The following is a 25442-nucleotide window of genomic DNA, read 5'->3' on the forward strand; positions in this document are numbered from 1 at the left end:
ATGGTATCTGTTTCAGTAATTTCAGGAGGGAAGAAAAGTCCAAAATTGTTACTAAAACAGTAGGAAAACATTATTAAATCTTTTCAATAGGAAACACATGGGGATACACTTTAGCACAATGTATTGTGTTCTTCTTATATTGTGGATATTAACTTGGGAATGAATCCAAAGCAGAGCCACTTTCTTTTGTTTATAGTGCATCATCAATGTCAAGTATGATGGAAAGAATTAGAAACCTTGGAGTGTAGTCCTAGCTATGGCATCAACCAATTATCCTTATTGGCATGGTTAGATGCTCTTGATTTCAGTTTCCCCATCTATAAGATGGGATTGGAACAATGGATTTCTCAGGTTTCTTTTACCTCTAAAATTCTTAATATTTTATGACCATTGAAAAAGCAATGTGTTAAGGAAAGAAAACCACTTTTGAAATCAGTGGCTCTGCCACTTTATGGTTCTATGTGAGCAAAGTCACTCAACCCTTCTGTGCCTTTGTTTTTTCATTTGTAAAAGGAGGATAATAGCACCTGTAGTGAGCAATTCACAGGTTTGTAGTGAGGATCAAGTGAGAAGGACTTTATAAACCTTCCAACACTATATAAAAATAGTTACAATTTTTTTTTTCCAAGGCAATGGGTTAAGTGGCTTGCCCAAAGCCACACAGCTGGGTAATTAAGTGTCTGAGGTCGGATTTGACATAAGTTACAATATTTTTGAGGGGAGAAATAACTTAGCATTAAAAATTTAATTGGATTTTGTGTTCCACTGAAATTATAAGGAAAAAATGAGACACAAAGTTTCTCACAGTTGTCTGTATCTAGCTTATTTGGAGGGAAAGAAACACTGAAAAACAATCACTAACATATTGCCCCCACCTAAGTGTTTTTTTTGTTTGCAAATGATACTTCAGGACATATTTTCGTGTCTCCTCGAATAGACCTTTTTTTTTGTTTTTTAAATTTATTTTTTATTCTCATTTTGTACAAATTTTTTTACATTAATAAAATATTCTTGTTTACAAGTAAACAAAATACCCCTCCCCCCATGAATATAGATAGACTTGCTTGGGTGAAAAAAGTAAAGGGGAGAGAAAAAAATTAAAATTAAAAAAATAATAGTAATAATTGTAGGTATGGCCAGGTGGCGCAGTGGATGAAGCACCAGCCCTGGATCCACGAGCACCCGAGCCCACATCCAGCCCTGTAGACCCAACAATCACCCAGCCATGTGACATGCAAGCCACCCGATCCCCACTGCCCTGCAAAAACCAAAAAGAAAAAAAAAAGACCCAAAATAAAATAAAATAGTAATAATAGTAGGGGTGGCTGGGTGGCAGACAGCATTGGCCCTTGAGACAGGAGCACCTGGGTCCAAATCCGGCCCTAGACACCCAAAGATCACCCCGCTATGTGGCCCCAGGCAGGCCACCCAGCCCCACTTGCCCTGCACCCTCCCCCAAATAATAATAACAAAAAATGTGCTTCAGTCTTTGTTCCAACACCAACAACTCTGTCATGGGTGGATCACATTCTTTATGATAAGTCCATCACAAAAGTTACTTCCATATTTTTCCAATGTTGCCATTGCTGATTGCAACTCCCTCCTTTCTTATTTCTCCACTACCATGTACTCTTATTTTCTCTCTCCTTTCACTCTGACTCTGCTGTAGGGTAGCTGAGTGGCACAGCAGACAGATCCCTGGTCCTGGGGCCAAGAAGCCCTGAGCCCCCATACCACCCCTTAGGCCCAGAATCCACCTGGCCCTATGGTCTTGGGCAGGCCTTCCAATCCCAGCCCCTTGCAAGAAGTAAAAAAGAAAATGTATTATATCTGGCCACTCTCCCCACATGGTCCATCCTCTCCTCCTTTATTCACATCCCCACCCCTTCCCCCTGCTCCCCCCTCCTTCTTACTCCAGATGTCTATACCCCATCGAGTATATTTGCTGTTTCCTCTCCTAGCCATCTCTGATGAGAGCAAAGGTTCCCTCATTCCCCCTTGCCTCCCCCCTTCCATATCATTGCAATAGCTCACTGTAATATTATTATTATTATTATTATTATTATTCCCCCTCTCCTTTTTCTTTCTCCCATTCCATTTCCCCTTTTTTTCTATTGACTCCATTTTTACACCATATTTTATCTTCAAATTCAGCTTTCTCCTGTGCTTCAACTATAAAAGCTCCCTCTACCTGCTCTATTAACTAAGATGGTTCATATGAATATTATCAGTATCATTTTTCTATACATGCAGTTCATCCTCATTAAGTCCCTCATATTTCCCCCCTCTCCTCCAATCTCCATGCTTCACCTGAGTCCTGTATCTGGAGATCAAACCTTCTGTTCAGCTCTAGCCATTCCAAAAGGAACCTTTGAAATTCCTCTGGTTCATTGAAAGTCCATCTTTTTCCCTGGAAGAGGACATTCAGCCTTGCTGGGTCGTTCATTCTTGGCTGCATTCTAAGCTCTTTTGCCTTCCGGTATATTGTATTCCAAGCCCTACGAGCTTCCAATGTAGCTGCAGCTAAGTCCTGTGTGATCCTGACTGCAGCTCCATGATATTTGAACTGTGTCCTTCTGGCTGCTTGTAATATTTTCTCTTTGACTTGGGAGTTCTGGAACTTGGCTATAATATTCCTAGGGGTTGGTTTTTTGGGATCTCTTTCTCTGGGGGATTGGTGGATTCTCTCCATTTCTATTTTGCCCTCTGCTTCTAGAATATCAGGGCAATTTTCCTGTAGTAATTCTTTGAAAATGATGTCAAGGCTCTTTTCCTGATCATGACTTTCAGGTATTCCAATAATTTTCAAATTATCTTTCCTAAGTCTGTTTTCCATATCAGTTGTTTTTTCAATGAGATATTTCACATTTTCTTCTAATTTTTCATTGTTTTGGTTTTGAAGTATTGATTTCTGATTTCTGGTAAATTCATCAATCTCCCTGAATTCTATTCTTTGTCTGAAGGATTTGTTCTCCTCAGAGAGTTTTCTTATCTCTTTTTCCATCTTGCCCATTTTGCTTTTTAAAGCATTCTTCTCCTCAATAACTTTTTGAACTGTTTTATCCATTTGACCTAAGCTGTTTTTTAGCATGCTATTTTTTTTGGATTTCCTTGACTAAGCTGCTGACTTCATTTTCATGTTTTTCCTGCATCTCTCCTTTCTTTTCCCAGTTTTTCTTCCAACTCCCTCATTTGATTTTCAAAGTCTTTTTTGAGCTCTATCATAGCCTGAGCCCAATTTCTGTTTTTCTTGGAGTCTTTAGATGCAGGAGCTTGTGCTTCCTCATCTTCAGACTGAGTATTGTGATCCTTCTTGGGCTCATTTGCAAAATATTTCTCAATGGTGTTCCTCTTATTTCTCTGCTCATTTTCCCAGCCTGGGCCTGGTTTTGGGGTGCTTCCTTTGGGGTGCTTCCTGAGCTTTTGGGGCACTCCCACAAGGGTCTCAGTGTGTGAGGCTCTGCCCTCCCTCCTGGTCTGTGAATGACCATAAGCACCCCACCTCTGCCATGGGGCTGAGGTGGGGGGCCCCTGCTGTTCTATGGGGGGGCCTAGACTGCGATAAGGATCTGAATGTGGTCAGAACCCCAGAGTCCTGTTCCAGGGGCAGAGGACAGAGCTCTGCAGTCTCTCTTCACTCCCCTCCCTCAGCTCAATGGGCTAATGCCCTGGGGGCTCCTGCTTACCTGCTCTGCCTGCTTCTGTTCCTGGATCTGGGCTGTGGAAAGACCAAGCTGCTTGCTGTGTGCCCTGAGGGCTGGGCTCCACGTGCTCGCTCTGGCAGAGGTCCCCCACTGTTCCCCCACTTTGTGCCTGGTGCTCCTCGGGTTGCAGCCCAGGAGACTCCCTTGCTGCTGTGAGCCACGGCTCCCAGCACCCTTGGGCTGCCTCCAGGAGGCTGATGTTCTTTGGCTCTGGCGGGCCACCCCTCTGACCCCGGGGAGCAGAGCCTTTCTGCTGTTTTCCAGGTTACCTTGAGTAGGAGAACCTCCTCACTGGTTACTTTTGTGGGTTCTGTCTCTCAAAAGTTTAGTTAGAGTCCTTAGTTTATGAGTTTTTATCAGAGAGCTCCTAAGACTCAATCCCTTCTTGGTTCCGCCCAAGCCAAATAGACTTTTTAGATTGTTGATATGAAAAGCTGCTGCTCTAGGCAAGTAACTGGCTGGAAATAAAATAGTCAATTGCATTTTTTTAACCTGTTTACTGTAGAGCAAGGCTGTCCAACCTTACTTTTAAAAGTTTTTATTGAAACAATAGATAATATAATTTTGATTTGCCATTTTAGTGAGAGCTCTGCAGTAGCTGGCCTTTGTTTATTAAACTAATTAGTAAACCCACAGGTGGGCCACATAAAATCACCCTGTGGGCCACATTTTGGACAGCCCTGCTTGTAGAGGCAGCTGGGGGTGCTAGAATACATAGATCTCTGGGCCTAGAGTCAGGAAGACTTGAGTTCAAAATCTGTGACCCTGGACAAGTCACTTAAACTCTGCCTGCCTCAGTTTTTTCTTTTGTGAAATAGGGAAGGTAATACTATGAGTAGTGGGTCGGTTGGCTATCCTTAATCTAATTTGGACTCTGCCAAGACAGTTTCTTGGAGCCCCAGGTGAGATTTCACTGACAGGAGGAAACCCAAGGTGTTTGAGCAGTCCTGAAAGGGCTCAGCAATTCTTTTCACCAGAATCACTGGTCCTCTCTGAACACCTAGGAGATGCATACCTAAGCATGTGAAGACATCTTCTAGTGAAATGGGTGGATCAGAACAACTTTATTCTAATAGCCATGAAGGTGGCTAAAGCTAGTCCTGTGGAATACTCAGAACTTGATGAGACGTAGAAGCTGCCATCTATTGCATCTTGAGCCCTTGTCAGTTTTCTTGCCACTGGACTTCTCTGGAAGAGAGGTGGGGCTGACAGCTCTGCAACTCTGCCTCTCTGAAATCCAATTCACATGCAAGTCAGGACCTCACTCATAATCACTACTTCAGTCTTCTGAACTTGTAGTGGAATGATCAGTCACAACCAGATATACCTTCCTTTCCTTGATGCCACTGTAGTGATTTCATTGGTCTTCTTCAAAAATGAAGGGCAAACAACTTTAGGAAGAGGAGGAGTAATAATAGTATAATTACTATTTTCATTAGTGACTAAAATGATCCAATTCCTTTTTAATCTTTTATAAAGCAAAGCCTATCCTGAAGTCTAGTTTCTTCATTGAGACCTGGAGGTAACCTTAGTTTCTCCCCCCCTTTTTTTTTTTTATTATTTAACACATTTATGGAATAAATATTTCTATATCATAGTACAATAATAAAGATATTACATATGAAAGTGAAAATTACTATACCCAACTTGCTATTACTTTCAGATGTACAAAATTATGTAAATTTCTTTTTTCTTCTTTTTTCTACCCTTCCCCCATCCTGCCCTAGAAGATGGTTATTAAAATAAACAGATATCTATCTGTGTCTCTCTTTGTTATCTTTCTGTCTTATCTGTCCATCTATTTATATCTGTTTAATCAGGTGTGTATGTGTAAACTTATCCTATTCATATTTCTATTTAGCAGTTCTTTTTCTGGATACAAATAGCATCTTTCTTGATATGTCCTTTCCAGTTAACTTGAATATCTATAACTAAAATAACTTATTCATTCAAAAGTCATCGTTAAAACAGTAATGCTGTTACTGTATATGGTGTTCTCTTAATTCTGCTTGTTTTGTTCTTCATTATTTCATGCAAGGCTTTCCATATTTTTCTAAGATCATTGAGCTAATTATTATAGCACAGTATTACATTATCCTTAGTTTCTCAAAAACTGTGTGAATGCAAGTTCTGGCAGGTCCTACCCACAGGAGTGGAGTCCCAGAGTTAGAATATCACTATCATTGGAGGAGCAGTCTAACTAAGTTTTACGAGGTTCATCTCCAAAAGATTGACTACCAGCGATGATAAGTTTTTGGTATTTTTTTAGCTATAGCAATTCTTCAAATAATTAGTATAAAAGACAGAAGAGTTGTGACCAACATTGATGGAAGATAGTGCCCATCTAATAAATCATAAATACTTGAAGGTAGTTCAAAGAATGGAAAGAAGAATTTGTTTAGAATTTGTAGTATGCTTTAAAAAAGTAGCCTGTACTATACTTTTAGTTTAGCTCTACTATGGCCCTGATTTGGTAAAAGGGTTTGAAGTAGAGGAAAAAGAGGAACAAACTCTCTTCCTTAAAAAAATAAAGTTTAGTGCTACAGTGGATAGAGCACTGACCCCAGAGTCAGGAAGATTTGAGTTCAAATCCAGCCTCATATACCTAAGTATATGAGTACCTAAATAGGTGACTTTGGGGAAGTCACTTAACCCCTTTGCCTTCAAAAAATAAAATCTTAAAAAACTTTATCTTTTGGGGGGGGCAATGGGGTTTAAGTGCCTTGCCCAAGGTCATATAGATAGGTACTAATTAAGTGTCTGAGGTCAGATTTGAACTCAGGTCCTTCTGACTCCAGGATCGGTGCTATATCCACTGTACTACCTAGCTGACCCAGTATATGCATTTCTTAAGTATCTGTGGATATAGAACAAAAAAGTATTCATTTGTAAAGGAACACTTTTAAGAGAATCACATCCAAGATGAAATCCATTAAAAACTATGATTTTTAGTATTAAAAAAGAATCTTCTAATAGTAAGGTATTGCATATTGTTCTCTAAAACTTCATTTTCATGGAATTTCTTTTCATAAGTCTGAGAATGGTAGAAAGAATGTAATACATTGTTGTTTTAAAACTTTGTATTTGAGTTTTTATGGTGTTTGGCACTCATTTTTGTTTTCTATCATTCTGTTTGTCTTTGCTAAGTTTTATTTAATGGTTTCAGGTCATGGTATTTACAAAGAACCAGACAGAAAAAGAAATAGATGATATTCACAGTAAATATCGTAAGTAATATAATTTTTTAGCAGCATTAACTTGGGTTACTTATTATTTTTGGTATAATTTTCATTATTCATTTTAGCATAATTTCAAAATGAGTGTCTAATTATAGACCTTAAATTTTAAAAAAATGGTTACTATATGGTTTTTTTGTTAAACTTAGTTTATGCAGAAGTGAATTTGATTTATTTAAAATATTTATTTAGATAATGTTATCCTACTTCTCTTGTGTTTCTCTTTGACTATCCATTGTATTAATAATGATGGCACTTTCCACTTTTTGCTTATCCCAGAGTTCTTTATGAATAATACTGTTCAAAAAATCTCTGCGAGAGAAAACTGGATTGAGATGAGATGCCAGGAAACATATATACCACATGAACCTGAAGTAGTATATATTAGAATGGAATGAATGTTGATTAGGGCTAAGGCATGAACATTACCTGCTTGCTAAAAGGCATTTTGATTTATATAGTTTATTGCATAGTTCTTGAAATTCAGTAAATAAGAGGATCTTTTCCAGAGAAAACAAGATACACAAATATTCAATCCTGGAGGTGGTGTGCTCAGGTCAATTTTATGGCTTGGCTCAATACAGCAGAAAGGGTTTCAGTGAATCACAGGTTGAATTAGAGTGAGCAGTGTTGCATTGTTGCTAAGAAGCTGAGAATGATGTATAATCCTGGGGTGTATAAAAGTGTGTATCAATGACAAAGTAAATCCAGGCATTTACTAGAATACTATGTCCTATTTTCTTCTTTCATTGCTTATAAAAAATGTAAAAGCCTTGATCAATGGCTTAGAAAATGATTTTTATAAGGAATTTAGAAGAATGAGTTTTTTTTTTTAATCTAGGGAACAGATGATTTAGAAGTGACTTAAATAGCTATAAATGAGAGCTTTTGGGGAATAAGGAAATTCACATGTTGCTGTGCTACTATGCGTTGGAGCCTAGTTAGGTTCTAATTCAGCCCTGGACTTAGGGAGTAAATCAGTTTCTGCCTCATATTAGGAAGGACCTTTCTAAAGAGAGCTATGAACTCCTTGGTACAACTTTGAGGAGGCTAAACTGAATCCCTTCTCCAAAATTGATCAGCATGTGTTCTTTCTCATGAAACAGTAACCATAGTCATCACTTATAAATTTATAGTCTTAGTAAATGATTTCATTAAAAGTTTTAACATGCTCACTTACATTGTCCATGAACCTATAGTCCAATTCCTTTTGATTTGTGTCGACAGTGATAAAAAAAAACACACATATTTGGCTTGTGAGTTGACTTTATGTTGGAAGAAAGGAAAGAGAATAGGTTTGATTTTTTTTTTTGCCTTTTATTCTTTTGGATAACTTTGGGGAGTTAGAGAATTCTAAACTCAATATTAATATTAATTAATATTACTATCAATATTAATTAATTAATATTAATATCAATATTAATATTCTTTTCTAATTCTTTCCATATCAAAGGCATTTAAAAAATCAAGTCATTTTAAATTTGGAAAGAATGTTTTGTCATGGATAAGGATTTCGTTTAGTGAAAGACTCCTTGTCTATAGAATAAATACAGAATGCTGTGCTTCTTTTTTTTTTTTTTAGGTTTTTGCAAGGCAAATGGGGTTAAGTGGCTTGCCCAAGGCCACACAGCTAGGTAATTATTAAGTGTCTGAGGCCGGATTTGAACTCTGCTGACTCCAAGGCTGGTGCTCTATCCACTGCACCACCTAGCCGCCCCTGTGCTTTACTTCTAATGCCTTTCACAATCTTAGGAATAGTCAAAAATGTAAGGAATAAATTATGTATTTTATAAGCCATAGAAAAAGTTTGGAGTCTGTGATTTAAATTGGTGTAGAAATTCCCTATATTGATCTATTATGCATTAAGTAGATAAAGCCTAGGACATTGCCAGGGTACCTAGAGGGTAAATGACTTGTCTGCATTAAACATAAATGTCAGAGGATTCAAATCCAAGTCTTATCAAATGCCTCACTGCACTATTTCACACTGCTTTTGTCAGATAATTCCTTCGCAGATCAGCATTATGATATGTGATTAGAGAGAAATTAATTCCTTGACATATTTTACTAATGCCTTTTGTCTTTACATCACATTCTGGTGAATAAGTGAGTCTATAGAAGGGCATTTTAATGTAGAATGAATGAGAGAACTCAGGAAGGACAGTTTCAGTTTTCAGTAAAGTATCTTCTTCAACTGAAAGAGACCAAAGGGGTAACAGAAGGGGCTTAAAACCCATCCAGATCTCAGATCACAATGCAATAAAAGTCATATGTGATACTGGGCCAAGGAGATATAGACCCAGAACAAATTGGAAACTGAATAACCTCATTTTAAAAAAATGAGTGGACCAAAAAACAAATTAAAGAAAGTATTAACCATTTTATCCTAGATAATGATAATAATGAAACAACATAGCAAAACCTATGGGAATTCATTCAAAGCAACTCTCAGGAGATATATTATAGCCCTAAATGCTTACATGAATAAATTGGAGAAAGAGGAAATCAATGAACTAAACATGCAACTAAAAAAATTAGAGAAAAAACAAATCAAAAATCCCCAATTAAATACCAAATTAGAAATTCTAAAAATTAAAGGAGAAATTAATAAAATCGAAAGCAAAAAAACTATTGAATTTATAAATAAAACCAAAAGTTGATATTATGAAAAAACCAATAAAATTGATAAACCTCTGGTCAATTTGATTAAAAAAAGAAAGAAGAAAACCAAATTGCTAGTATCATAAATGAAAAAGGTGAACTCACCACCAATGAGGAGGAAATTAAAGTAATAATTTGAAATTATTTTGCCCAACTCTATGCCAATAAATTTGATAATCTAAGTGAAATGGATGAATATTTACAAAAATATAAGTTACCCAGGTTAAATGAAGATGAGATTAAATACCTAAACAACCCTATCTCAGAAAAAAAGAAATTCAACAAGCCATTATTGAACTCCCTAAAAAAAATCTCCAGGGCCTGATGGATTCACAGGTGAATTCTACCAAACATTTAAGGAACAGTTGGTTCCAATCCTATATAAACTCTTTAGAAAAATAGGGAAAGATGGAACTTTGCCTAACTCTTTCTATGAAACCAATATGGTACTGTTACCTAAAGCAGGAAGAGTTAAAACAGAGAAAGAAAATTATAGACCTATTTCCCTGATGAATATAGATGTAAAAATCCTAAATAAAATCTTAGCAAAACGACTACAACAAGTTATCACTAGGATAATACATCATGATCAAGTAGGATTTATCCAGGAATGCAGGGTTGGTTCAATATTAGGAAAACTGTTAATATACTCAATTATATCAACAACAAATTTATCAGAAACCATATGATCATATCAATAGATGCTGAAAAAGCTTTTGACAAAATACAGCATCCATTCCTATTAAAAACACTAGAGAGTGTAGGAATAAATGGACTGTTCCTTAAAATAATTAGCAGTATCTATTTGAAACCATCAACAAGCATTATATTCAATGGGGAGAGGCTAGAGGCATTCCCAATAAGATCAGGGGTAAAACAAGGGTGTCCATTATCACCACTACTATTCAATATTGGATTAGAAATGTTAGCATCAGCAATTAGAGAAGAAAAAGAAATCGAAGGAATTAGAATTGGGAAGGAAGAGACAAAACTCTCACTCTTTGCAGATGACATGATGTTCTACCTAGAGAATCCTAAGAAATCATCCAAAAAACTACTGGAAACAATTAGCAATTTTAGCAGACTTGCAGGTTATAAAATAAACCCTCATAAATCCTCAACTTTTCTATATATGTCTAGCAAGAAACAGCAGGAAGAGCTAGAAAGAAAAATCCCATTCAAAGTAACCTCAGACAATATAAAATATTTGGGAGTCTATTTGCCAAGACAGACTCAGAATCTTTTTGAAAACAATTATAAAACACTTCTCACACAAATTAAACCAGATTTAAATAACTGGGCAAATATCAACTGCTCATGGATAGGTAGAGCTAATATAATAAAAATGACAATTCTACCAAAACTAAACTATCTGTTTAGTTCCCTACCAATCAAAATTCCAAAAAATTACTTTGAGTTAGAAAAATTGTAAGTAAATTTATATGGAGAAATAAAAAGTCAAGAATTGCCAGGAGCTTAATGAAAAAAAGTGCAAAAGAAGGTGGTTTAGCCCTACCTGATCTAAAATTATAAAGCATCCGTCATCAAAACTGTTTGGTATTGACTAAGAAATAGAGTGGTGGACCAGTGGAATAGACTAGGTGTAAAAGCAGGAGATGATTTTAATAATCTGCTGTTTGATAAACCCAAAGAATCTGGCCATTGGGATAAAAACTCCCTCTTTGATAAAAATTGCTGGGATAATTGGAAGTTAGTATGGAAGAAACTTAGATTAGACCAACACCTCACACCCTTTACCAAGATAAGATCCAAATGGTTACAGGACATAGACATAAAAAAAATACTATAAGCAAATTAGAAGATCAAGGACTAGTCTACCTGTCAGATCTATGGAAAGGGGAGCAGTTTATGACTAAGGAAGAGTTGGAGAACATCATCAAAAACCAATTAGATGATTTCGATTACATTAAAAAGCTTTTGCACAGATAAAACCAATATAACCAAGATCAAAAGAAATGTAGTAAATAGGGAAACAATCTTTACAACTAATGATTCTGACAGATGACTCATTTCTAAAATATACAGAGAACTGAGTCATATTTTTAAAACAAAAATCCATTCCCCAATTGACAAATGGTCAAAGGATATGCAAAGGCAATTTACAGATGAGGAGATCAAAGCAATCCATAGCCATATGAAAAAATGCTCTAAATCATTAATTATTAGAGAAATGCAAACTAAAGCTTCTCTGAGGTACCACCTCACACCTCTCAGATTGATGACCAGGAAAGATAATGATTATTGTTGGAAGGGTTGTGGGAAATCTGGGACCCTACTACACTGTTGGTGGAGCTGTGAACTCATTCAACCCTTCTGGAGAGCTATTTGGAACTATGCCCAAAGGGCAACAAAAATGTGCATACCCTTTGACCCAGCAATACCACTACTGGGTCTATACCCTGAAGAGATGAAGAAAAAGGGTAAAAACATTACCTGTACAAAAATATTTATAGCAGCCCTGTTTGTGGTGGCAAAGAATTGGAAATCAAGTAAATGTCCTCCAATTGGGGAATGGCTTAGCAAACTGTGGTATATGTATGTCATGGAACACTATTGTTCTATTAGAAACCAGGAGGGACGGGATTTCAGCGAATCCTGGAAGGATTTGCATGAGCTGATGCTGAGTGAGATGAGCAGAACCAGAAAAACACTTTGTACACCCTAACAGCAACATGGGGGTGATGTTCAACTTTGGAGGACTTGCTCATTCCATCCGTGCAACAATCGGGAACAATTTTGGAGAGTGCCATCTGTATCCAGATAAGGAGCTGTGGAATTTGAACAAAGTGGAATTTGAACAAAGTGCAAGGACAATTCCCTTTAATTTAGGGAAAAAAACCCAGATATCTTATTGTCTGATCTTGTTACCTCTGAAACTTCTATTCTCTTCTTTAAGGATATGATTTCTCTTTCATCACACCCAAATTGGATCAAGGTAGAACATGGAAACAAAGTAAAGACTGACAGAGTGCTTTCTGTGGGGGGGTGGAGGGAGGGAAGCAAGATTGGGGGGGGGGGGGAATTGTAAAACTCAATAACTTTAATAAAGATAAATTAAAAAAAAAACCCATCCAGACCAGCACCTTCATTTCACAAACGGGAACATGGAGGTTCAATGGCTTCCCAAAGGTCCCACTGTTAGTGAGCATCATGTTTAGGAAAATAGAGTGCCTTGGCTTCTGATGTGTTACTAGGAGGTGAGATTGTCTGTGGGAAAGAGCTAGCTTTTGAGCCAGGCGATCTAGCTTCACATCTTGACCCTATCATTATCTATGTGGCTTTTGGCACATCACTTAGCCTTTCTGGGTCTCAGATTTTTAATTTGTAGTTGAGATGATCTCTAAAGTTTCCTCCTAGTCTAGATCTATAATTCTCTGAAATTCTTTTCAGCTTGACTCTTCATGCCCCACACTTCAAAGACACTCTAGTTTTTAGGAATTCTGATCTCCTTTTCACTTCTAATTCAAAGTTCATGCTTTATAGAAGTAAAAAGAGGGAAAGGAAAAGAAGAAATAATGGATAATGGGTAGATCCTTCACAATGCCATGGCCCAGGTGTTCTACATCCTTTTGAAAATTTGTTGAAGTGAATCTTAAGTCACTGACCAAATTATCCTATTAGCCTGCTATAGTTTGAAGCAGCAGAGAACAATAAAGATATGTTGTTAATATAATAAATGCACTTTTGAATAGATAGTGTGTGAAGAGTGAAGATTTTTTTATTTTTTGCCTTAAGAAAATTTTTCTTTCAGGTAAAGAACACCAGAATGAATTTAAACTTTTAGTGGATGAAGTAAAAAACCGATGCAAGAAAACTGGCAAACTGACCAAAGAAGTAAAGCAAGACGTAGAGGAATCTATGGAAGAGTTGTTGCCTGTAGCCATGGGTAAGAAACTTTCAAAGAAAAAAAAAACCCAGTAGAAATAAATACTAGTTTACCATTTATGTGTAGCATTAAAAAAAGCTTATTTGTAGTACATATACTCTATTACTAAAGGTGCTCTAGTATAGCTTACATTGAAAAGAAATTCTTTAATTCTTTTATTCTTATTAGAAAATAGTACCATAGGGGTGGCTAGGTGGTGCAGTGGATAAAACACCAGCCCTGGAGTCAGGAGTACCTGGGTTCAAATCTGGTCTCAGACACTTAATAATTACCTAGCTGTGTGGCCTTGGGCAAGCCACTTAACCCCATTTGCCTTGCAAAAAAAACTAAAAAAGAAAAGGAAAGAAAGAAAGAAAGAAAGAAAGAAAGAAAGAAAGAAAGAAAGAAAGAGAAAACAGTAGCATAGTTACTGTGGCAATGGATTATACTGCTGAAAAATCCCAATTTTCTAATATTTAATATAATGAAAAAAACAATTTTTTAAAAATTTACCCATTTTATAGTTTCAGAATAATTTCTTCACTATAGCTTTGGCTAACAAACCAGACCAGATCATAAAATGATTTTTTTATTGTAGTATATTAAACTTGGTGAATACTGAGTCACAGAACCTTTATTCAAATTCTTTCTTTGCATTTACCAGTTTTCTATTCAAGCTTTATTTATAGACTTTTTCATTGCTTTTATAAAAAAAATAAAAACCAAAAAGAACAGAAGCCAAAATCCAAATCATCTCAGATTGGCAATTTTTAAAATGCTCAGGTTCTTTTACCTAACTTCATTGGAGGAGCGATAGCAGTTGGGAGACGTATGTTTTCTTTTGAGCTCTAGGTCTACCATTTTTTGTTTCTCCCTTTTCCATCCTTTTTGTTTAGTTACCTTGATTATTATCCAGTTTTTATTAAGTTTTTCTCTTTGTTCCTTTTGAGGAAGCTTCCCCACTAAATACTTAGTCAAGGAACTTAAGGTCATTTATTTTTTTTCTCCTTTCTGAGTGGAGTTTTCCTTCAAAACTATTTCAGTGGCCTCTCTCCCACCTTGAGGGAGGCGTGCCACTTACAAAGATGTCTTAATAAAACAAAACATTTTAATTACTCTGGACTAAGTATTCACGAGCCATTTATAACAATTTGGGGACTCGCCCTCGATATGATGTAAATCTCTTTTTCCAGCATTTTTCCAAAAGAACACAAGAAAATAATTTACACAAAACTTATTTCTGGAGTCTTCAGTCTGCCTAATTGAGAATATCTCAGAATTGATTACTTCAGAGTGTATCGTCTGAATTCTGAGAACCCCCAAGAGATTTAAAGAAGAATCTTAACTTGGATGGACTTTTCGTCATGTTTTCAGACTTTCTTCCACACTATTAACTGTTAATATTGTGACTACATCTGCTGTTTTTGAGATTTAGAAAACTTGAGATGTGGCAAAAGTTAGGGGGAATTAAACCTAATTATTGGGTGTGCAATGGGGTTATTATTAGTCACGTTTTCATCAATGACAACTCTTGTGGTTCTTTAGCTAAGGGATTTGGATCTCTACTCATTTGATCTATTTATTAGTGATATATTTTCTTTAGTCCATAAAAGGTAGTTTAAAAATTTGTCAAAATGTGTAAGAATTCCTCAGGAATGTTATTATTACAAAAACTTCATTGGAAGAATAAGACCTTTTTGAGCTTTAATTCACTTTTTGGTGATCCAGTTTCTATTGTCAGACATTATATAAATGATAGCACTTCTATCACATCTACCTTCTTTTTTCCATATAGTGAACAAAGAAAAGAATGGAGTGGAGATGAAGAAAATGACATCTAGTTTACAGAGAATCAGGAGACCCCTGAAACATGAGAGAGGCAGTGGACATGATGCTCTTTCAGCCCAGTTGATTTTTTACTGTCTTGAAATAGAGTGATAGGGGTGGAGACAGTGGAGACTTGAGCTGAGGGAAGGGCAAAGGGACAGCCATCAAAAGAGAGTAGATTTGAGCTGTGACAGAGAGACTGAGAAGGGCCCAGCGCTCTGCATTCATCTCAGAGCAGAGGAGTAGAGCAATGCTGCTTGTTGTATGTACCTGTTCAGGGACTGATGACCATTTTGGGAAAAGATCTACTGATTACCAACATCCCCTCCTGGTTCCTGATGGTCAGTGTATTTTACTTTCTCTTTTCCCAGATATTTCCAGTATACACTGCATTTTGCCTCAATCAAAAACCAGTTGTCAGAGTTAGAAATATGAATGTAAATTAAATCAGAGAGTCAAAACTCTGCCTAAGTATCAGTAATTTTCCTAACTGGAGGCTCGAGCAATTGTGATTGTACCCCTCACTTTGTGTTCAGTATAAATTCCCTAAAGCAGTAGAGGAGAGAACCATATAAAGTAAAGGACCATTATGTAGTCTTTAAACTTTAAACTTAAAAGGTACCAATTGTTTTTACAGGGTGTTACATTAAGAAAGAATTTAATTTTTCTTTTAAAAAATGTAGCATTTATTCATAATTTTTAACTTTTACTTTTAGGAGGTGAAGTTAGTAAACCAGTGCTCACAGATCTATGCTCAGTTACAGTCCAATCAGAAGTTGAATCCCAGATAGAAATTGAACAGGATGCAATAGATGACTCTTCTAATTTATCTGAAGTTCATGAAACTCCTCTGATCATCACATCAGATTCAGGAAGCAGGTAATTATAATATATTTATATATGTTGTGTGTGAGGATTTTCTTGAAAATTTCTGTCTTTATTTCTATTCATTGGATAGCTGTTTAGGAAGGGATTTGAGAAACAGCTTTGAGATAAAAATCCAGCTCTCTGCTTTTAGAATTCCTCTTTAATCTTTTTTTTGATGACATTCTAGTTTCTTTCATTTCCATGTGTGACATTTATTTAAGATTAAGACAAATATTGGGTGGTTGCAATTAGTGATTCCAGAGCATGGCTCCCTAACCGCTTTCAGAGGACTGCACCTACCTTTTGTACATTTCCTGAGACTAGAGGAAGGCAAGGGGAGAATAGTGATAGCCATGTTTGTGTGGAAAGAAAAAAATTACCTTATACTAAGGTATATTTATATTTTATGTTGATAGATCCATTATTTTATCATGTGTGTAGTTTCTTTAGCAAATACACAAAAGCATTTAGAGTTTCATAGACCTTAAAAAGGATCATGCCTTCTCAACTTGTGTGATTTTTCTCCATGTCATTTCTGTAGTTTCCCAAATGAAATCTTGCCTAATCTTTTACTTCTTAATTATCTGTCCAGCTTATTGTTCATTTGCTGTGCCTAGCTAGATTTTATATTGATGGGAATACTCATCTATCTATGTGTCATTTTCTTCACAATATATATTTTGCATATGACTTATTTTTCCCTTGTGGATGGCTAAGTCAGTATTTTTCACATTCCTGTGGGTTTCATTGAAAAGGATTTGTAATACTCCAAGACTTGGTTCACTGACTATGCTTATTAATAGGGATATTTAGAGAGTCTCACCATCAGTAGGGAATCCTTTTGTTTGGAAACCTTTGATACTGGTAAACACTTTAAAGGAGGATGGATGTCATCTTTTATACCTTGCTATTAATAACTATTTAGCAAGGTTATCTCTGAATTCCTATATATTGCATATTTTCATAATTTTTATTTCTACAGGATTCCTGACTGAGGAGAACCTTCAAGAACACATTTCTTTTTATCAAACCATTAAAAAATCAGCAAATAGAATGGGATCTTAATGTTTTATTTTATATATACATATATAATATATACACACACACATATATTCTATATATTTAGTTGTGTCATCAAAGTTATGTCTGCTTATAGGAAATCATCAGCAAAAATTCTGTTTGTTCCTTTTTCATATTTCCATTGGAGATGCTATCAATACATTTCATTCTCTTAGAATTTTTTTTTAAATAAAGATGAGAAAATAGGGATATAGGTTGGTAGGTGCTGGTTATTATTGGTTGAATTTTTTTTTTTTTTGGTTAAAAACATTCTCCATGATTTCTTCCTTTCTTTTGAAAGCTTTCCCTGTTTTAGGTACCTTGAAAATATTTCTTTGTGTTTTGCCTTTAACTGTACTTCTCTGGGAGGATTTCATCTATTTGGTTAGTTTCTCATGCAGACTAGATACTACAAAGAGGAAGACATTAAGAAGGCAGTCAGATGTGTACAGATGAGAGGAAAAGTTTTGAGGAAAGTGAGGAAATTGAAGTTGAGGCAGAAACTGGAATTTTCATGGGAACCATGTGATCCCTATTTAAAATAGATAGCATTAATTGTACAAGTGATTTAGAATAATAAACCATGCTCAGCTTAAAAGACTCATAAAAAAATTTTAGGGAGGAAAACATGGGGAGCAATAAATACCGAATTTGTTTAGCAAACAAAACAGAATTAAATCTTATATTTTCTGGGGGAATGTCACTTGGTAGCCCTAGATTTCTACCCCACTAGATTTTCATTTGCCTTCTGGTCCTTAGAGATTGGTTGCTTGAGTAAGGTCTTGTAAACTTCTCATATCAAGGTCTTAATTTTTTTTCCCGATTCTTTTTTCTATAACTCTAATTTCTTTTCGAATTTTTTCAAGTTCTCATTTCATTTATAGATACATTTTAAACTTTTTAAAACACTCTAAACATTCCTCTCTTCTAGAAATTCTAACTAATTTTTTAATTTCCTGAGATTTTGTTTGTAGATATTTTGGAGTCTTCTTCTGAATTGGTGTTTTGAACTTCCCTTGCAACCCAGCTTTATATTGGGATTCTGTTTGCTCATTCTTCTAGCCTACTTTCTGATTTGTTAGGAAAGGGCTCTGTGCTGCTTCTGAAGGTGAATACATTTGCTGCTTTCTTGGGGAACTGATTGCTGTTTTATTCCAAGATCCAAAGGACAAAGCTCAAAATGTTTCCAAAGTGTTTTGATTCAAGGCAGTCTAATTGCTGCTCCCTTGGTCTGAACTCTGCAAGTTCTTGACCTGGTATATGCTCCTGGATCTAGCTCCACTTAGCCATTTGGAAAACTCTGTCAGCCTCAACCATCCATGGTCTGGGAGGCCATCCCTGGGCATCCCTCTGCATAGTTGACTCAATGACCCTACTGGGGCCCTGGATACCAGCCTCACAATTGCTGCTGCTCCAAATGCTTCTGCTGTTTCTGCACCTCTTTCTTTCTTGGGACATTGCCCAGGACTTCCATACCTGGGAAAGCCATGCTTATGGGCACATCCACTTCTCAGCCCACCCTAGGGTCAGTTGTTTTCATTGTGTCCAAATCTTTGTGACCCCCTTTTGGGGTTTTCTTGCTAAGGTTTGCCATTTCCATCTCTCGCTCATTTTACACATGAAGAATTAAGGCAAATAGGGTCAAATGTCATGAAGTCATTAACTTCTATTAACTTTCTAATTTTTTCTGTTTCTTGGATAAATTTTGTATCTCTTGTTACTAAGCTCTTAATTCTCTAATCTCTATAGTTTTCATTTCTTTTTCACTTTTGTCCAGCCTCCCTCATCTCATTTATACTACTATTATTATTTTAAATTATCTTTTAAAAAGAAAAAAAAAACCTTTTGCATGATTTCTTCTAGGAATTCTAATTGATCTTGGGGCTGTTGCTTTTCTTTAAGCTTTTCTTTGGAGTTATTCTATTTTGGGTTTGTGTCTTTGACATTTCAGACCTCATAAGAGCTCTATGGTGTTTGATGCTATCTTCCATTTTCCTTCTTGACTGTTTCTTTCCCAGCTAACCTTGCTCTTGTCCCTTCCAGCTCTGGAAACCAGAAAGGGTATTTTGACCTCCTCCCCATTACTCAGTAGAGTATGGAGAATACTCCATCCTGGTAATATTCAAAAATCAGAGTATCACTTCTTGCCCAACTTTCCCCATGTGTCTTATTATTATAATTAATACATTAAAGTTTTAGTGAGATACCTTATGAGTAGCAGTTGCCTTGCCCATATTTGTTGAGCATTTGCCAAGAGTTCACAGTGGAGATTGCACAACTCAGAGGGCCCTTCCAGTTCTTGATCCTGAATCTGTGATCTCACCAACACTGAAAGCCCTCAGTAGCTTAGGAGATGATCTTTGAGGAACACCTGGTTGAAAAATGCACTTTCTTTTGGTCACTGATGAGCCCCTCTGTTCTTTGCCAGGCTGGGTCTCTTCCTGAAGCTTTTTTCCCTTATTGAGATCCACTGGCGCTCACTCTACCAACCCAGCTCTAGTGACCCAGGTTAGCTCCATGCCACTGTAGAGCATCTCTGGAGGGTCTCTGCCTGGCCTAATGCCAAATGATTTTATCTCCAAGGACTTTTATTTTATTCGTCTCTAAAATGAGGAGCCTGAACGAGATCATCTTTAAGCTTCCTTCACCTGTAAGCACACTTGAATACATTTTTTTTTTAGTAGCCACAGTTAGCCTTTTCAAACTATGGTACATCATGTAGCATTAGGGTGATCTTGCTATCATCATGACTCAATAAAATATTTCTGTTCCTAATTATTATTCTTGTGAGGTTGTCTTTGTTAACTTGTTTCCTTTTTTTTTAGATAAAGGCCTGTTTTAGGATTTAAGTTGTTAAAGGGTTTGTTGTCCTTTAAGACATAAATACTGATATGATAAGCAAATTGATAAGAATGTTATTTATTGTTGAAATAGAGGGCCACATGTTGGAACACTTGCCTAAATTTCAATAAATGACTTGAATGTTTTATTTAAGAAGGAAAAGAGAACTTTTGTTCTTCAGTTTTGGCAAGCAAATTGCTTCTTGTTGACAGCTGAACTATTGGCAAAAAAAAGTACTTTTTATTGTGATATGGGAAAAAATGCATTTGTGCCATCCAGCTATAGAGAGGAGGGGGTTAAGAAGTAATATATCTGGAAGGAAGGAATTTTTATTATAAAAATATAATTAGGGGCAGCTAGGTGGCACACTGGATAAAGCACCAGCCCTGGAGTCAGGAGTACCTGGGTTCAAATCTGGTCTCAGACACTTAATAATTACCTAGCTGTGTGGCCTTGGGCAAGCCACTTAACCCCACTTGCCTTGCAAAAAAATAATAAAATAAACAAACAAATAATTAAATAATTAAATAAAAATAGAATTGAGCCCATCATCTGAAAGGAAATTGATGAATTATGAATGTAGCATATTTTAAACAAGAATTGATATTTGTACTTAAAGTGAGAGACTTAAAGTCTCTCATAAGGAACAAAAGTTTGGCAGAAGACAGATAATCAGGGACCTTGTTGGAATGCAGAATTTTAATTAAAATTACATTCAGTCAAAACTCCTGTGACTTGAGGTGGGTCAGAATGCAATACTAATTGAGTTATTGTGATGTTAGTACAATTTCTCCATGAAGGAAAATCATTTAACTTTGTTCTGGTAAATGAATAAAGAAATTTATCTTAGGAGAAAATTACATGACAAAGTGCAATTGATGTCCCATTTCAGTGCCCATTTTACCAATGATTCAGTAAGAGACATACCTAGTATAAGGAAATTGTGCGATCCCAGAAGGGGTGATTATCCATTGCTCTCAGTCGTTGCTGGTGGGATTGTTGCCAGAGTCCTTCTTCATTGGGTGATCCTTCACCTGGAAGATGGTCATCTATCTGAGAGCCAGCCATGTGACTTCAGAAAGGGTTGAGAAATAGTCAGCATGGTGCCAGCTGCCTGATAGCTCCAGGAGAAACACTTGGAGCAAAAAGGCTCACCAGACAATTTGCTTTGACCTGACCAAGGCTCATGGAGGATCATGGCAAAATTTGGTTGTCAAGAGTTCATTGGCATTGTCCAGCAGTTTCATAATACTTTGTTTGCACAGGTTCTGGAGAAAAGACAGTGCTCTTCCACTTGCCAATTGCCAGTTGCCAGTTGCCAGTTGCCAGTTGCCAGTTGAGTAAAGCAAGGCTGTAGGCTTGTTCCCATTCATTTTAGCATGTTCCCCCGCCCCCCCCACCAATGTTGTCAGATGACTTCAACAAGGTAAAAAATGGCTTCAGAGTCAGGTGTCATATTGACAGTAAAATATTTAACTTGAAAAGATTACAAGCCAAGACTCAAATGGGAAGAGAATTGGAGATCAAATTTTTGTTTGCAGATAATTGTGCCCTCACAGTGAAGTCTCTGAGACTGAGATGCAACAGAATATGGATTGATTTTCTGCTACTTGTTTTAATTTTGACTTGAGAATCAACTTCAGAAAAAATGAGAGATTCTCCATCAGCCAGCACTGAGCCATCCATATGTAGAACCATGCCTATGTTATTTCAAATGGAGAAATTTTAAATGCTGTGGATCCCTTCGCTGAAGTTGGCAGTATACTGTCCAAGGGTGGATACATAAATGAAGAGCTTGACACAACCACTCAGTTTTTGGGCTAAAGGAAAGTGTGGGAGCTTACCAAAACTTGCCAAACTGAAGATCTCCAGCAGATCTTCGTTGTTGGAGTTCACACACCTGTGAAACCTAGACAGCCTACCAGCGCCATGCCAGAAAGTTGATCTACTTCCTTTTGAATTGTCTTAGCAAGATTCTGAAGATGACTTGTCTTGTCAAGATAAGGTATTTTCTTTCTTAAGGTAAACTGCCAAATATTCAAACTCTCTTGCAGAGAGCACAACTCTGATGGGCTTGCCTAAGAAAACCTAAACATGATCAGATTTGGGTTTTTAAAAAATCACTTTTGTGGATGAGACTTGAGGCAGGCAAACCCACAAGAAGACTATTGCATAATTTAGGTGTGAGGTGATGAAAGTCTGCAGAAGTAGTAGTTGTGTCAGAATAGAGAAGGGGGCATATTTGAGATATTGCAAAGGTAAAGTTGGCAGACTTTGACAACAGATTGAGATGGTGAAGAAATCAGGATGACTACAAGATTTGAGTCTAAGGGTTTAGGAGGATGGTGTTGCCCTCTCTAGTCATAGGGAAGATAGGAAAGGAATAGTTTGAGGAAAAGATAAAAAGTTTGGTTATGGAAATGTTGATTTTGATTTTAAAATGGATACTGGATATCTAGTTTGAGATGTGTGAAAGGCACTTAGAGGTGTGAATTCCAAAACTGTATAATTAGAGGTTAGCTGAAATAGAGGGGGAAAGGGGGGGGGAGAGAGAGAGAGAGAGAGAGAGAGAGAGAGAGAGGTGTGTTTGGAGAGGATCCCAATGTTGTATTAGAGTCACAAAAACCATCAGGTGAAAGATTATCAGGGGAGAGGGGAAAGGCAAGAACAGTTACTTAAGGGTGTGGTGATAGCTATTTATTAACCTGAAAACAACAATAGGGAGATCATTTATCTTCCTAGGATAGCTATACAAGACATAGTAGAACTTTACAATATAAATACCCTCTTCTGGTAATTCTTGTGGGCTCAAATGAAACTTTCAAGAGAAATCTAAAAAGTATTGCCTATGTTGTAAAGACTCCAGCAAGACACTAAAGATCATGTGACCTAAGGTGGTATTTTTCCTCCTTGTCCATTTAAAGACAAGGAATTCAGAGGAGAGAAAATTAGTTTCGCCCATTTACCTTGGATTTTCTTTTTTCTTTTTTTTGGGGGGGGGTGGGGGACTTTTTCAAGGCAGTAGGGTTAAGTGACTTGCCCAAGGTCACACAGCTAATTAAAAATTAAGTCTCTGAGGCTGGATTTGAACTCAGGTCCTCCTGATTCCAGGAGGTTGGTGCTCCATCCACTGCACCACCTAGCTGCTCCCCCCCCTTTTTTTTCTTTTTTAAATATTTTTGTTTGTTTTGCCTTGGATTGTTAAGATCTTTCTGGATCTGAGAATCATATTCAGATTTCTACAATTTATATTACAAGTAGATAAATTAGTGACCAGAGATGAAGTGTACTGACAAAGGATGGTAAGTATGTATTTTCTATATACCTGCATATCAAATCAAAAGGTTTTTGAACTAAAAAAGAGGGAAAGGGGAAAAATGCTTATGTATTAGTTAAGTTAAATACTACAGAGATTAGTGACAAAAGAATTACAGTTGATAAAATCCAGAAATGTACAAGAGACAGAATTCTAGAAAAAAAGATCTATTGGTATAATCATAGACCTCAAAGATCTATGCTCCAAAACTGAAAGTTTAATCAAGAAATGAACAGCAGGAGATGGTAGTATATAAAGCAGGCAAAGTTGATCTTGGAGACAGAAAAAACTTAATGTTGCACCAAAGAAATAAGATAAATGAGGATGATATGTTTTTCTTCCATTTTCAAAGAAGACTATGACATCAAAGAGATGATTCCATGACAAGCATATGAATTGGATTTGAGTGAGGGGGGCTGTGCTAAGTCACCAGCCTCACTTTCTCCTCCAGAGCCATCTGGGTCCAATGGCCAGAAATGAATGAGGATGACTGGAGATAGCCTTCATTGGGAAGAAAAGTTAAGTGACTTGTCCAGGGTCACCAGCTAGTAAGTCTTTGAGGCTAGATTTGATCTCAGCTCTTTCTGAGTTCAGGGCTGATGCTCTACCCACAGTGCCATCTAGCTGCCCTGTAAAAATAGGGTGTAGCTCAGTTGTATATTAAGAAGCAGTACTCATGGGAGGAATTAGAAGAACCAGAGGGTAGAAATAGCAAAAAGAAATTTCGGCTCAAAGTCAAAAGACAAGAAAACAAAATTTTTTTCATAGAATAATCCAAAGACAGAAAGAGCAAACATATGAGTAGTTGGGAAACAAATAACAAACCTATCCCAGAGGTATGATATTGTGGTGATAGGAGACTTCAGTTATCCAGACATCTGCTCGGCTCTCTGAGGATTGAGCTATCGCTGGGCCCCAGCTGCCAGAAGTGACTTTATGTTTGATCTTTTATTGATCTGTCTTTACACTGGAAAGTTCCTAGGCATGTACCCAAATGCTGACTTTGTCAACCACATTTAGAGTTAGGAATACAAGATTAGCAAACTTCATCTAATATAAGACGTAAATTTAGCCAGTTTTTTTGATTATCTTGTCTTTGTGATTGATAAGATGGTCTTATTCCCAAGAGTCTGCTAATTGACTGCTGTGAAGGTTCCCCCTCTCATTCAATCCCTGTGAATCTGCTCAGCAATAGCAGCAATCAGCCAAATCTGGGCTCTGGATTGGAATTTCCATTCTTCTTTATACAGGGTGCGAGAGCTGCATGTTTGTGAGTAATAAATCATCTAACTAGTGATCCACTGATTACTGACCTTGTTTCTCAATAAGTCTACCCTCTGCCAAAAGCAGAGCCGTGAATAGCTTCTTGGAAGCTTTACTAGTGATTTTAACCTTCAGAAGATGGAGGACCAACAGGATTCAATTCTAGATTTAGTTTTTACTAATAGAGAGAAGCTGGTTCCCAGAGTGGAAATGATTGAAGCTTTGGGGAGTTAAGGGAGTAACCTGGAGCTTTTGGTAGAGAAGAAGAGGAAATCTTAATATGAATTTTTAAGAAAGAAGATTTCAGAGAGATTGAGGAAAAATGGGTAGGATCCTATGAGCTAAAATACTTGAGAGGAAGTAAAACCCATGAAAGGTTGGAGATATTTAAGAAATTTTGGGGACAGAAAGGTAAACATCTCCAGTGGGAGGGGGGATGATAATTGCTTGAAGAGATCAATGTGAACCTCAGGAAAATCAACAACTAGCTTGAAATTTTAAAAGAAATATACAGAAAATAGAATAAAGGCCAGATAACAGAAGATAAATAGCATACCCACTCATTACAAATAGTAATGCTATAACTTCGAATGGGTTGAGACTGGTGAGTGAAACTAGGGACAACCCGAGTGAATTTTATTCTTTTTAGTTTGTTTTTTAGCCACATGGGTAGAAAAAAGAAACTCAGAAAACATAGGATCTTTGGGGGGAGGCAGGGGGGATGGTGATAACTGAAAAGAGAGAGAAGGCAGATTCTTAAGTATTATTTTGTTTGTTTCCTC

At 36.8% G+C, this 25442-nt stretch overlaps 1 protein-coding gene across 7 annotated transcripts in view; it reads left to right on the top strand.

The window, feature by feature from the left end:
• Positions 1–25442, top strand: part of RAD18 (RAD18 E3 ubiquitin protein ligase) — a 99199-nt gene that overhangs the window by 40644 nt on the left and 33113 nt on the right. For 6 of the 7 annotated variants that reach the window (XM_074198661.1, XM_074198658.1, XM_074198660.1 and 3 more), the window contains 3 exons: positions 6871–6931; positions 13374–13508; positions 16031–16193. In XM_074198661.1, coding sequence (XP_074054762.1) covers positions 6871–6931; positions 13374–13508; positions 16031–16193 — 359 coding nt within the window. Of the gene's footprint in view, positions 1–6870; positions 6932–13373; positions 13509–16030; positions 16194–17163; position 25442 lie in introns of those variants that run through there. The other variant, XM_074198665.1, reaches the window with a different exon arrangement.

The sequence above is a fragment of the Macrotis lagotis genome, chromosome 8, assembly GCF_037893015.1.
Source record: "Macrotis lagotis isolate mMagLag1 chromosome 8, bilby.v1.9.chrom.fasta, whole genome shotgun sequence".
NCBI lineage: Eukaryota > Metazoa > Chordata > Mammalia > Peramelemorphia > Peramelidae > Macrotis > Macrotis lagotis.